Here is a 14,007-nt window from a genome sequence, read left to right on the forward strand (position 1 = left end):
TCTTGTCAAGTTTTGAACTATTTTGTGTACTTGTATTTCAGCCTTAAAATATTCCAAGGACTTCTATTCTTTTTTTGGTTAAGGGTGACTTTCTCGTTATCTACTTTTAAGACTGCAGTACAATACAAAAAATGGCGATCTTGCGAAATTGTGTTGTGAACTACTTTTTGCACTTTTGTATGTCAGCCTTAAAATATTATAAGGACTTCTAATTTTGGTTAAGGGTGACTTTCTCGTTATCTACTTTCACGACTGCAGTACAAAAAAACAAATTGTGATCTTGCGAAGTTGTGTTGTGAACTACTTTGTGTACTTTTGTATGTCAGCCTTAAAATATTATAAGGACTTCTTATTTTGGTTGTGGGTGACTTTCTCGTTATCTACTTACAGGACTTCCGTCCTCCTTAGCACCTTTTTGTGTTAAAAAAAGTAAAACTAACCGATCTTAAAACATAATTATGAGTTCTGTCACTGTCAGGGAAAAAATCAATCTCTGAACTTGCTCAGTCACAAAATATAGACCTACATGTACTATGTAGAGACATAAAGCAAGGACTCTACAAATGCAGCTCTGCACTATCATGTGTAGGAATTGATTAATAATCTGACCTTTGGGCAGGGCATTCCCATAAAGGCAGTGGACACTATTGGTAATTGTCAAAGACCAGTCTTCTCACTTGGTGTATCTCAACATGTGCATAAAATAACAAACCTGTGAAAATTTGAGCTCCATTGGTCGACGGAGTTGCAATTAAGATATTATGAAAGAAAGAAAAACACCCTTGTCAAACGAAGTTGTGTGCTTTCAGATGCTTGATTTCGACACCTCCACTTGAGGTCTCGAAATAAAATTCGTGGAAAATAACTTCTTTCTCGAAAACTACATCACTTCAGAGGGAGTCGTTTCTCACAATGTTTTATACTATCAACCTCTCCCCATTACTCGTTATCAAGAAAGGTTTTATGATAATAACTATTTTGAGTCATTACCAATAGTGTCCACTGCCTTTAACGTGTTCCGTAACTGGTTTTTAGTAGCAACATAGAGCTAGGTAGAACAAGTTACTTGTCATGTCACTAGTCCTCATACAAAATTCGATTTTGTTGCACTTTGGGAAAATCAGAAGAAACAATTTATATTTTAGAGCTTACACCATGTTTTTTTAGGTGAACAAAATGTACCAACTTTTATCCAAGAGCCAGATATCGTGCATGAAACTCCGAGGTGTTGCAAGTTTTTTGTTTTATACCCATGCGGTAAATCAGGGCATCTTAACCCTGCTTGGAGAAACTTTAATGATACCCTTTTTCTTTGATTTATGAGTTAACGTTGTCAACTCAAAAGCTAATTCCCCCAACCCAAGGTCAAACTATAAAGCTAAACTTAAGTAACGCTGTTTGAGCTTTTGGAATGTTTTTTTTTCTTCGCATTTTTATCTTTTCCACTCCAACGTTTTTTATGCCCTGTCGTAAATTTCCCTCTTGCGTAAACACAAAAATAGATCTAGCACCTGCATTTCAGCTGCGTTTCAAGCCCCTTATTGGGCCGTGGTCACGGTTAAGGGGTATCCCTCTTTACAGCCACAAAAAGCTTAGTGCACAAACCGTAAAATTAACTCTACTATTCTCTATAATTTTTTGTATTTGTCGGGTATGAGAAGAAGAAAAACACCCCACATAATACCGCACCACTTTCGGAAGTGCTTTAAGGGCTTTTTGGGTATACATAAAAGATTAACCGAACCGGCAACTGGTAAATTTGTTCCGGGTTTATTATTCAGTAACACGTATAGGTGTTTTTATTTTGTTACGTTGATGGTGATTATTTTTTTCTAGAATTTTTTATGGGGATTATGCTGCTCGACTACAATGTCATAAAATTGATTTTTTTTTTTATTACTCCTTGCCTGAAGTGTCTTTTAGAGAAAGGTGGGGTTATTTGTGTAACTGTTGTGACACTATACGCCAACAAGTCAATTTAAAGGTGTTTTGGTACTGTGGTTAAAAACACAATTTTAGTTTGAAGGCTAATGGTCCAGACCTGGGCCCAATTTCATAAAGCACAAAAATTTGCTTAGCATGAAATTTGTTCCTTGATAAAAACAGGATTACCAACAAAATTTCCATTTGTTGCATATTTTTTTTTTTACTGGTATTCAGCTGTTGTTTGCTTATCCTGGACCCCGAAGTATCAATGTGTTTTACACGCGTGCTGAATATTGTGCGTATTGTTTGGGACTATTTTTCTCCCAACTTACACGTTGGTAGTTTGCCTACAGGGCTGTATGCTTTTTTTTTGAAAGGGCAAGGGCACCAAGGCAGTTTCTTCTTGGTGAAGGGCACCCTATGATGAAATTGCAAATTTCTACTGGAGCATTTCAAGGGCACCAAGGCAATGGCAAGGGTGCCTCCGTGAAGTATCAGGCCTGGATGTCTCAATGAAGTATCAGACCATAAAGGCATTTTCTATTTGATGGTAAAGGGGCACCCTATGATGAAATTGCAAATTTCTACTGGAGCATTTCAAGGGCACCAAGGTAATGACAAGGGGACACGGAGGCAATCGCATTCGTTGCCCCCGTGAAGTATACATGTGTTTTATACACGCGTGCTGAATATTGTGCATATTGTTTGGGACTATTTTTCTCCCAACTCACACATGTGTAGTTTGCCTATATAGCATAATAGGCAAATGCCATTGTTAATCACACCAAACATTATTAATGTGCCAGCGACTAATTTGTCAGCTCACCAATCTTCTCAGTATATTATTAGACCCTGTCTCGTATAGGTTACAAACTTATGTTCCAATTATGTTCCGACACCCCTAATGTATTTTCCAAAATCCTAACCCCTAATAACCCTTACCCCAACCCTCACCCTCAACCCTTACCCAAACGTGCACATCGTGAGGGGTTGTCAGGTCAGAACATAGGGGGTGTCAGAACTTTAGAAAAGGAGTGTATAAAAAAACACTGTAGCAGTCACAATCACTTCGTTTTCAAAAATTGTCCTACATAGGCAATGTGATATGTGACATCACATGTTTACAAAATAGCCACCAAGCCTGAACGATTTGTGCACAGCTCAATGGGTGAAATCATAAAATCTTATAAATTTATGGAGATGGCACTTTTTATTGTTTGCAACTTTTAATATGACGAACAAAACTTGTTCAGCTGTTTGTCTTGCCTGGTAGAAAGGCACAATAATGTACATGGTCACACTAAAAATTGTAAACAAAGATCGCATGGTATATATTTCTCGATGTTCCAAACTATGCTCATGAGTTATGTGCCCCCTACAAAAAGTACGATATGTACGATTGAAGCAAAGAGCTGTTGATGACTAAACCGGGGCAGCATTATACACCCTGACAGTTGTTGTAATAAACAACAAGTGGCAGTAAGGCCAAGTAAACAAAAATAACAGTTTATCGTCCGGGTTTTTCAAAAAAAGAGAAACATGAGGGCCTTTTTATTTTTTATTTCTTTAAAACGTGGCCGCCAAGCATTTTAATTAAAGCTGGCCACAACCAATTCTTCAGTTCAAAGTCACCACTTACTTTATGTAGTTATACATTCTTAAAAGATCAGGGCCCAATTTCATAGAGCTGCTAAGCACCAAAATTTGCTTAGCATGAAATTTCTTCCTTGATGAAAACATGATGAATACCAACCAAACTCCATTTTATTGCATATTGCTTGTACCTAGTATTCAGCTGCTGTTTGTCCTGAAAATCACGTTTTCATGCTCAGAGCAAATTCTTGTGCTAAGCAGCTCTATGAAATTGGGCCCAGAAAGTATAATGAGAAAAACACGGACAAGTTGTATTTTTAAAAAAGAAAAAAGGATGTGGGAGGGACGCTAAACATGTTTGATTTTTTATTTGGCCTAAAGGAAAACATTCAATTTGAGAGTGTTCGACCAACTGTGTATATTATTGCGAGTGGGTGTTTATAGCTGAACCTTCGATGACCCCAATGCTTCAACATAAACAACACCACGGGTAAAGGTTTCTCAAAATTTGAAAGAACAACTTCATGCATATATTGTAGTCAAACTGTACTGTATGCATTTTTTTGTATGTTTTAAAGACACTGCACACTATTGGTAATTGTTAAAGACCAGTGTATCTCAAGATAATATGCATAAAATAACAAACCTGTGAAAGTTTGAGCTCAATTGGTCGTCGAAGTTGCGAGATAATAATGAAAGAAAAAACACCCTGGTCACACGGAGTTGTGTGCTTTCAGATGCTTGATTTCGAGACCTAAAATTTTATACTTGAGGTCTCAAAATCAAATTCGTGGAAAATTACCTCTTTCTCGAAAACTACTCCACTTTAGAGGGAGCCGTTTCTCACAATGTTTTATACTGCCAACCTACTCGTTACCAAGCAAGGGTTTTAAGCTAATAATTATTTTGAGTAATTACCAATAGTGTCCACCGCCTTTAAAACGTTTTGAAGTCAAGTGTCAACCATTCCGTACGAGAAAACAAAAGTGCTATGGTTTTTGTGCAAGACCAGAAATACAAGACTGACTTGTAAGTACACAATCTCTTTCCTTTAATTCAAGAGAATTTAAAGACTCGAGTAGATTTAGAAAGGAAAAGGAGCTTGGTTCCCCCTTTTTCTGGACACAGAACGACCATTGCTCCATAGAACACGTGGAACAACAAAGGTGTTAATGAAGATGTTTAGAGACTCCGTGTAGCACCAGAAATACAATAAAGACTTGGACACAATCTCTATGCTTTATTTCAAGAGAATTTTAAGACTCAAGGAGACTTGAGAGGAAAATGGTTTCTTTTTGTTTCCCCTTTTTCCAGATCCAAAACAATCATTGCTCCGAGAACACATGGGTCAACCAAGGTGTTTATTACGACTCTGTGCAGCACAAGAAATACAAAACAGACTTGGGCACAATATCTTTGCTTTATTGAATGAAGAGAATTTAAAGACTCAAGGAGATTTTGAGAGGAAAAAGGCTTCTTTTTGTTCCCCTTTTTCCCAGATCCAAAACAATCATTGCTCCAAGAACACATGGTTCAACCAAGGTGTTTATTACGACTCAGTGCAACACAAGAAATACAAAACAGACTTGGGCACAATATCTTTGCTTTATTGCAAAAGGCTCAAAGACATTTTGAGAGGAATAAATGGATTGGTCCCCCTTTTCCCCAGATCCAAAACAACCATTGCTCCATAGAAGACATGGAACAACCAATGTGTTTATTACGACTTCTCACAGCACCAGATATACAACAGATGTGGGGCACAATATCTTTGCTTTGTATTAAGACAATCTAAAGGCTCAAGAAGGAGATGTTGAGAGAATCCTTTAAATCCTATGAAATCACACGCGTGAAGTACACCGTGAATGTGTTGTATATTGCGCAGTGATCCTCTTTTCCTCCCCTCCCCCTGGTGGGGTGAGCCTGTGTATCCTGCTTATCCCGGGGGGGGGGGGGGGCTTACTGGGTACGGGTGCCACGGTGCCAACTACATCCCCTTAGGATTATGGTACCATGGGTGTCTAATTGGCGTAAGCAGCTAGTGCCCCACCCTCCTTAATGAAACAAGAATGGCTCCAATGTGTGTGTGTGCTCATTAGAGGGGGTCTTCTTAAAGAGGTTGCTGGTGTGACGTGTGAACCACAAATCGTCTTATCTCATTGGATGGATGATGGACGGGTATTATTGTGTGATGGCAGAGGTAGTTAAGCAAGTCTGGTTGCGCAATTAACGAGTCGAGGAATGGTGCCTGGCTGTACAGTGAGCGATTCAGCATTTTTGCAAAGCAATTTTACAATTTTACATGCACACAAAGTGCTGATTATTGAGTATTGGGATACTTCTTAAAGGCAGTGGACACAATTGGTAACCCTTTTTGAGCTCAATCGGTCATCGAAGTTGCGAGATAATAATGAAAGAAAAAACACCCTTGTCACACGAAGTTGTGTGCGTTTATATGGTTGATTTCGAGACCTCAAGTTCTAAACTTGAGGTCTCGAAATCAAATTCGTGGAAAATTACTTCTTTCTCGAAAACTACATCACTTCAGAGGGAGCCGTTTCTCACAATGTTTTATACCATCAACCTCTCCCCTTTACTTGTTACCAAGGGAGGTTTTATGCTGATAATTGTTTTGAGTAATTACCAATAGTGTCCACTGCCTTTAACAGGCCCCGATACTTCACGGAGGCAACGAACGCGATTGCCTCCTTGCCTCCCTTGGTGCCCTTAAAATGCTGCAGTAGAAATTTGAAATGCCTTGGTGCCCTTGCCCTTTCAAGAACGAGGCATGCAGGCATGTTTCTACCTACCTCCACTGTCAGCATATAGTGTCAGGCTATACTTCCTTGGGATAGGCCTACTCAATTCTCTAATGTATTTAAGTAAATACCCTGCCCCCCTAAACCCGACCCCGCCCACCCTCATCTTACCCTTTCACCTACATCTTCTTCAAGTAGGTCTGCGGAATGTAATTCATGGTAATCCCGACCCCCCCCCCCCTAAATTGCTCTGCCCATCTGGTTTACATTAGAATCCATTCGGGAAAGTGGGATCTATGATATTACATGTACATCGTACATCATGATGTACATGTGTATTTTAACCCCTTCTGGTTGTTTGGGTCATTGGGTGGGGTGACTGTTTTCCTTCCTGGATTGTAGCTGTGTGTTAAAGGCAGTGGACACTATTGGTAATTACTCAAAATAATTATTGGCATAAAACCTTTCTTGGTGACGAGTAATGGGGAGAGGTTGATGATATAAAACATTGTGAGAAACGGCTCCCTCTGAAGTGCCATAGTTTTCGAGAAAGAAGTAATTTTCCACGTATTTCATTTCAAAGGTTTTTTTTCTTTCATTATTATCTCGCAACTTCGATGACCGATTGAGCTCAAATTTTCACAGGTTTGTTATTTTATGCATATGTTGAGATACACCAACTGTGGAGGCTAGTCTTTGACATTTTTTTTACCAATAGTGTCCACTGCCTTTAAACCCCAGTCATTATTTTGGGGGCCCTTTCACGCGAGCACCTTTGAACAAAGGTGCTCGACAATGGGTGTTGGATGTCTGTCACCTTGCTCAATATTATGTAACAAGCTTTTGCATGTTTTCCTAATTTTACCGACGCCCCTTGTTTTTCAGAGGGTGGAGGTTGAAGGTCATGATTGTTAATTCACAGAAAATGTACTCGGGGTGATCTGTGCTTGTGATTTATCGCTTTAGCTAAATCTTGAAGAAAAACAAGGGTCCTTGGTTATTTTTTAACAATGATAACTTTCACACTACAAGAATCTGCTTTTTCTTAATATATTGATGTTATTTTTAGTCAGTTTTTTTTATGTGTGAAGGGCCTCATTGGCTATTATTATTAACGTAACCAAGACCGCGCTAATAATTTCACCAGAAACGGGGCACATGATTAAAAAGAATCTTCTCACTAAATCTTACCCATAGATAAAGATCTTAAAACTGCACCATATAAAAAGTAAACAAGTAATGATTTATGTCCATTTGACCAGCGTCCACTTATTCACAAATTATCCAGTTGCAGGAACTCGTCAAGCTTCATAATTAATGAGGATCAGATGAAACTTCGAGATAGCAACAAAGTTTCGTAATTTCATCAGTAAAGAGGAAACCTGTTTTTAGTTAATAATTACGCAACATCAGATAAGATCCCCCATGTATCATCCAACCAGCGTTATCTCGAAAGAGGAAATCTTCACTTCGAAGTAATCGTGTAAGAACTCATAACTATATCTGGAACGCCGAATGAGCAAAACGTTCTGATCATCGGTCAGTCTTTTACATCGATCGATCGGCCCTTTTCAAAAGCCCAAATTGAACGTGTACCGACGTAAACGGACCATTTAAAGACAATGGACACTATTGGTAATTACTCAAAATAATTGTTACCCAAAAAACCGTACTTGTTAACGAGCAACGGAGAGCTGTTGATAGTATAAAACATCATGGGAAACGGCTCCCTCTGAAGTAACATAGTTTTTTGAGAGAGAGGTAATTTCTCACACAAGTATTAAAATACTTCAGGTCTGAAGCCTTTTTGGCATCTGGATCACACCAATTAATTGTGCAACAAGGGAGGGGAGTTTTTCTTCCATTATTCTCTTGCAAATTTGATTACCAATTGAGTCAAAATGTTCATGGATTTGTTGTGTTATGCATATGTTGGGATGTCTTTGACAATTACCAACAGTGTAATGTGCCTTAAATGACTTGACCGCAAGACTAATCATGACTCTGCACGCCAAATCCACATCAGTGATCAGTTGTTGAGATTCACAGCTCATCAGTCAGTGACGTATATAGATGGAGGGGAAAACAGCTTACAGATCGTGAATCATACCATTAGGTCCCAGACTCAGAGGCAGACACTTCATGAGATAAGACAACTCATTAACAAACCTCCTGTATCCGCAAGACAGTATTAACTCTTGTGTATTTTATAAAGGGCGTGCGGTCCGACCACCCCGCCCTGCCCTGAAGCACTTTTCCCCCAGCACAGCACATGCCGTTTGGGGACGACTGCTGTGAAGCACGCAGTTGCACCGGGGGTTTTCAGTGACTGGCCAGCAGGACCAGTCTAGCTTGTCTTTTCACTAGACCATCTACTTTTCACTTTTACGTATTTCAAATTAAATGGGGATGTTTTTCAACACCGAACTAGCCAGTCGGGCCACTTGGAGTGAGTTTTGACTAGGCGTCAGGTGTTAAAGGAACACGTTGCCTTGGATCGGTCGAGTTGGTCTTTGAAAAAGCGTTTGTAACCGTTTGTTATCAAATGCATTGGTTAGAAAGATGTTGTAAAAGAAGAATACAATTATCCACACTCAAATGTTCACAGGTTTGTTATTTTATGCATATATTAAGATATACCAAGTGAGAAGACTGGCCTTTGATAATTACCAATATAGTGTCCAGTTCCTTTAAATGGGCTTTTTCTAACAATGTTTTATTATACCAACAACTCTCCAGCGCTATTAACCAGGTTTTAGTTTATTAAAAGTACACCCTGCCTTTAACACGTTTCTCTGGCGTGAGTGCTTGACGCGAGGCTAAATTTGACAATAGAATGTTCTGGTACCCGATTTATTGTAAGCGTCAAAACATTATGTATGTGTTTCCGGTACTACTATAACATATAACCGCAATAATTACATGTCTACTTTAATTAAGATTGAAAATGTCATTCTATTGAATAGTTACATTAATAAATCGTACTACACTCTAAAAACTTCAAACTATAGTCCAACCACACAAAAGTGCAAAATTCTCAATTCAAAATCCATACGGACTTTTCGACAACAAAATTATATCTGAGAAATAAAGGCGGTAAAACCTCCAGGTTATCTGGGATAGAATCCGAAATTCAAAAGCGAATTATTCGGAAGAATGGGTCCGACTATACGGCACGACCAATGGGGAATGTTTGATCAGCTTAGAGCGGGCTCCACACTCCTAAACAACCCCCGGGGAATCGCGCCTTTCAACCCCACGACAAATACACTTCCGACTCGGTGCACAATAGGTGGAACACAAAACCCCCCGTTGGAAATCCGCTTCGAGAACACAGACATCAAAGATTTGTGTTTCCTTCCCCCCTTCTATATACCACAGTGCAAAAGGGAGTTTAGATCGGATAATATAAAAAGGAAAAAGAATACAGGACTAACGAAATCGCGGTTGGAAAGAAACACTACGGGTGGCGATTTTTTTTGTGTTGTTGTCCGGGAACAGTACCCGTACCAGAAGTTCTTTCAGAAAACACGGTGATATGGTACCCTTGTTACGGGGTAGGCTCAAGGGTAATTACAATTGATCACAGGTGCACACTAGTGGTACATGGAATTTACCGAGTGGGTATTGGATGTTGTCCCCCGTTGCTGTGCTAAGTGAATGGGGGGTTGGAGCGTGAATGGAAAGGGCGTCGAGTCTCTACTTGACAAACCCCTGTCAAGATAACCTGTCATGAAATTAGACGAGCTTGTAAGGTGTCAGAAGTTGGTGACTGACAGTTGTGGTCTTTTCAAAACATTTCTTTCTACTGAAGATCGTTTTTCTTGGGATTTTATATTTATAATGACGTGGAGTAACTTTAGCATATCTTACTATAGGTATACTTGGTGTACGTACAATCATAGAAGGTATAATCTACACGATTTGTCTAACTATATATAGTGTGTGGTGCAATCCATCATTTTAAAAGGAGAAATCAATTGATGACATAAACTTCCTCTGCATAAACTTTCAATTTATACAATTTTAATTTTGGTTTACCCCTTGCACACCGATCATTTGTGTGTTGGCACTGCAGTATTTTCCCGAGCTATGTCACGAAACATCACAAGCATGATACTCGACCCACGACCTTAGCAATTCTAGAGCAGTGTCTTACCATTTGCGAGATTGCCCGGTAACTATATCAAGGTAGTTCGAATCTTATATTTGAGCAGCGGGTACAATTTTTCTCTTGCAACTTCGATGACCAATATCGAGTCCCGATTTTCACATTTTATTTTGTGCCTATTTTATGTTGGAATACACCTTGCTCTATGAACACACCGAAAAGGTCAGAGGTGGTGTGGTTCAACCCATCAACCCTTGCTTGTCCCGTGTACATGTACACAAGGGACGCAGTGATAATTGAATTAGAGTTCAGTCGCGGTTCAAGCCTATGGAGGAGCTACCTCCATGCTTGGAGGTACCTCAGCCTACTTTTTTTTGATTTACACATCACCAAGAGTGCCAGAAAACACACAAAGTTCATCAGATTTTCTGGAATCTTCTGCTTGGAACATGTGGCGTCTGTATGTGCCCCCCCCCCTAAGACCCTCCACGAACTCGACCAAATAACATGATGTCCTTGTTTTAAAGAATTTGGGTACTTTTTCACAATGTCCATAGATTTACATTAAACTAGGGTTTGAAGATAATGATAGTGGAAAGCTTCCCTTCAAATATTACTTACTGAGGTGCTGTAGTTTTTGAGAAATGAGTAAAACAATGTAATGAAAATACGTTTGTAAATGCTTAAAATAATTTTCGTCTCATGGGACGAAAATTATTTTCATGACATTGTTTTACTCATTACCCAATAACTACAGCACCTCAGCAAGTAATATTTTCAGGGAAGCTTTCTACTATCATTATCTTCAAACTGTGTAAGTTAAGTGTAAATCTGTGGACATTGTGTTTTTTGTCCTACAAAAAGTTCATACACCCTTTAAAACTTTCCCCAAAAACACATTGTTGGCCCGACGTTTCGACCCCAGCACCGCGTTCAACAATCAAGACTTTACTTACATGTGAAGTAATTCTCGCAATCTTTTTTTTCCACACCATGCAAAGCTTCAAGCATCACAATTTCAAGGGCACCAATGCAATGACCAGGGCAGGGGGATGGGGGCAATCGCCTTGGTTGCCTCTATATTATGTGAAGTATACGAATTCTTGCAATATTTCTTAATATCTGTCACACACCATCAAATCTTCAAACACCGCAAAACCTCCAAAGAACCAGAATGTGTTTGTCAAAGCATGGTCAAAGCTAGCCCTGACGGCATTACACTTTCACTTTCGTATATACTACAGTATCCGTGTATAGCACAGAGAAAAAGTCCTATATATAGGGCTAGGTCAAAGCATCGAGGAAAAAATACAACGAGTATAATTTTATCAGCAAAGTTTGACATCATAAGATATTCGGCAATTCTTCTTATTTGTCCACATCATGCAAAAAACGTCAAACCAAACAACCCCCACTCAACAACAATATTAACGATGTTTTCGAGGAAACTGCAAGTAGGCATACCTAAGCAACGTTTGATATCAAAAAGATGACGCTTCTGTTATCTGTGCTGCATATTGTTTTACCTACGCAGGTATTCGGCAATACTATTTCTCGCAATGTTTCTTAATTTTGCTCACACCATATGCAAAGCTTCAAACACAAACCCCAAACAAATAAGGTATGTTTTTGATGAAACTGAGTAGGCAACATTTTGATATCATAAGATAACGTTATCTGTTGCATATTTTTTTACCAACGCAAGTATTCGGCTAGAATTTTTGCCCGTGTGTGGTCGTCCGCGTCACCGGCTCGTAAAAGTCAAGACGCACACGTAGTCCCATGCGAGCAATCCCGCGTTCGTGAGTGAAGGGTTGACCTACAAGTCCATAGTGATGGTTGACCCACCATTATTTGCCACCAAAATGTGCTTATCGTTACTCAACAACTCTTACTTTTGGCAATTGTCAAAGATCAGGGCAGGCATGTAAGCTTAATTTTTTGAAAGGACAAGAGCACTAACAGGGCATTTATTCCTTGTGTGAGAACCCTATTGTAGTACTGGAGCATTTCACTGATACCAAGGCAACGGCCAGGGGCCATCGGGGCAATCGCCGCCTTCGTTGCCCCCTTGGAGTACCAGTCCTGACCCGACCCAGTTTCATAAGCCTGTAAGCGCACAAATTTTCTTAGCACAGAAAAGTATTGCTTAACAGAAATTGGTTACCAGCCAAAATTATAAAGTCTACATCGTTGTGACTTGTGCCCCACTCAATTTTGGCTTAGCATAGAAATGTGTGTAGCAGTACTTTCTGCTTAACAGATTTATGAAATTGGGCCCAGCACCCTCTGGTGTGTGCCAGCATAATTCACCAACAATCCATGGAAGTAGAACATACCTCCATGAACTAACAAGCCTGTGGAAATTTGGGCTCAATTGGTGTCACCGAAGTTGCAAAAAATAATGAAACGTTTAACCGCGACAATCGGACGTTTAGATCTGAGGTTATTGGGCCTGGGAACATACTTTGATGTCACGAGTCACAATGGTAATACAGGAACCAAGTAATAAACACGCACAACTCTCCAATACTGATGACTTGCTGGTTTTGTCAGCTTTTTAAGTTACTCATGCGATGGATGACCGATTATTTTCGTAATAATAGACTTTGTTGTGAGCTGTACATTCTCTCACGTACTTCTCTTTACATGACAAGTCGGCCGTTAACTTTTAATTTCATGGGATTGCTTATTTTGTAAGCACAATTTTTTCGTCGAATTTACAGTTAAACGCAGTTGTGACCTCCATTTCAACTTATTATTTCTTTTATCTCTTTCACTCTTCAAGGTTGCGTTGAAAAGAGCAAGCAGAACGGAGGTTAAAAGAGCAGCGATCTGCGCATGCGCCGTCGTCCTAACAACCCTCATCCTTGTCGCTGGTACACTGGGCGCCATAACACTGTGGTTATCATTCCACCACTCGTCACACATCGGCCATTACGGCCTGTTCGATGGGAACCATGGACACGCTGGTATCTTGCCAACTTCCGTTGGTAAAACCGAAAACGAGGCTGCGGCGGGTCACACGCCACACGGGGACAAAAGTCAAGATGACGTCACAGAATCTTTCACCGCGATGCCAGGGGTAGCCACTGATGCCGGTGACATCGTCATTGATGAGGGAGACCGAGGTTCCAGCCAATCAGCAACAACGACCGCTAAACCAACTCATCATGAGGAGCAGACGACGGAAACAGCGCCCTCTGTGGACGAGTCTAAATCCTCGGTTTGGGAGAGTTTCTCCGCGCCGTTGTACTCCTCCATTTTTGGGAGACCTTATGACTACAGCGAGTACGACGAGTCGGATAACCCGGAGGTAATCTCGGGGTCAGGGTTCATACCGGATGCTGAGGGCGGGGATTATGTTGAAATTCCGTACAGGCCGACCGGTGGTGGATCAGACTACTCGACCTATGACCCCAGCTACGACACCGGAAGTGACCCCGATGTGGACAGTGCTTCCGGGTCTGGCTCTGGTGATGACGAGGAAGGAGAAAATAGTGGGGTGAGTGGAACACAAAAAACAACAACCCAAAACGACTGCGTGAACACCAAAGTCAATAGTTATGCAAGCTAATTTGCATACTGAAATGGTTTAGGGCGAACCGTGGCACGAAC

General features: G+C 40.2%; 1 protein-coding gene across 1 annotated transcript in view; it reads left to right on the forward strand.

Moving 5' to 3' along the window:
* Window positions 1–14,007, forward strand: part of LOC139942465 (uncharacterized) — a 32,921-nt gene that overhangs the window by 13,858 nt on the left and 5,056 nt on the right. The window contains exon 2 of the mRNA XM_071939255.1: window positions 13,178–13,894. Within this exon, the coding sequence (XP_071795356.1) occupies window positions 13,178–13,894 (717 nt within the window). The remainder of the gene's footprint in view (window positions 1–13,177; window positions 13,895–14,007) is intronic.

Source organism: Asterias amurensis, chromosome 10, assembly GCF_032118995.1.
Source record: "Asterias amurensis chromosome 10, ASM3211899v1".
NCBI lineage: Eukaryota > Metazoa > Echinodermata > Asteroidea > Forcipulatida > Asteriidae > Asterias > Asterias amurensis.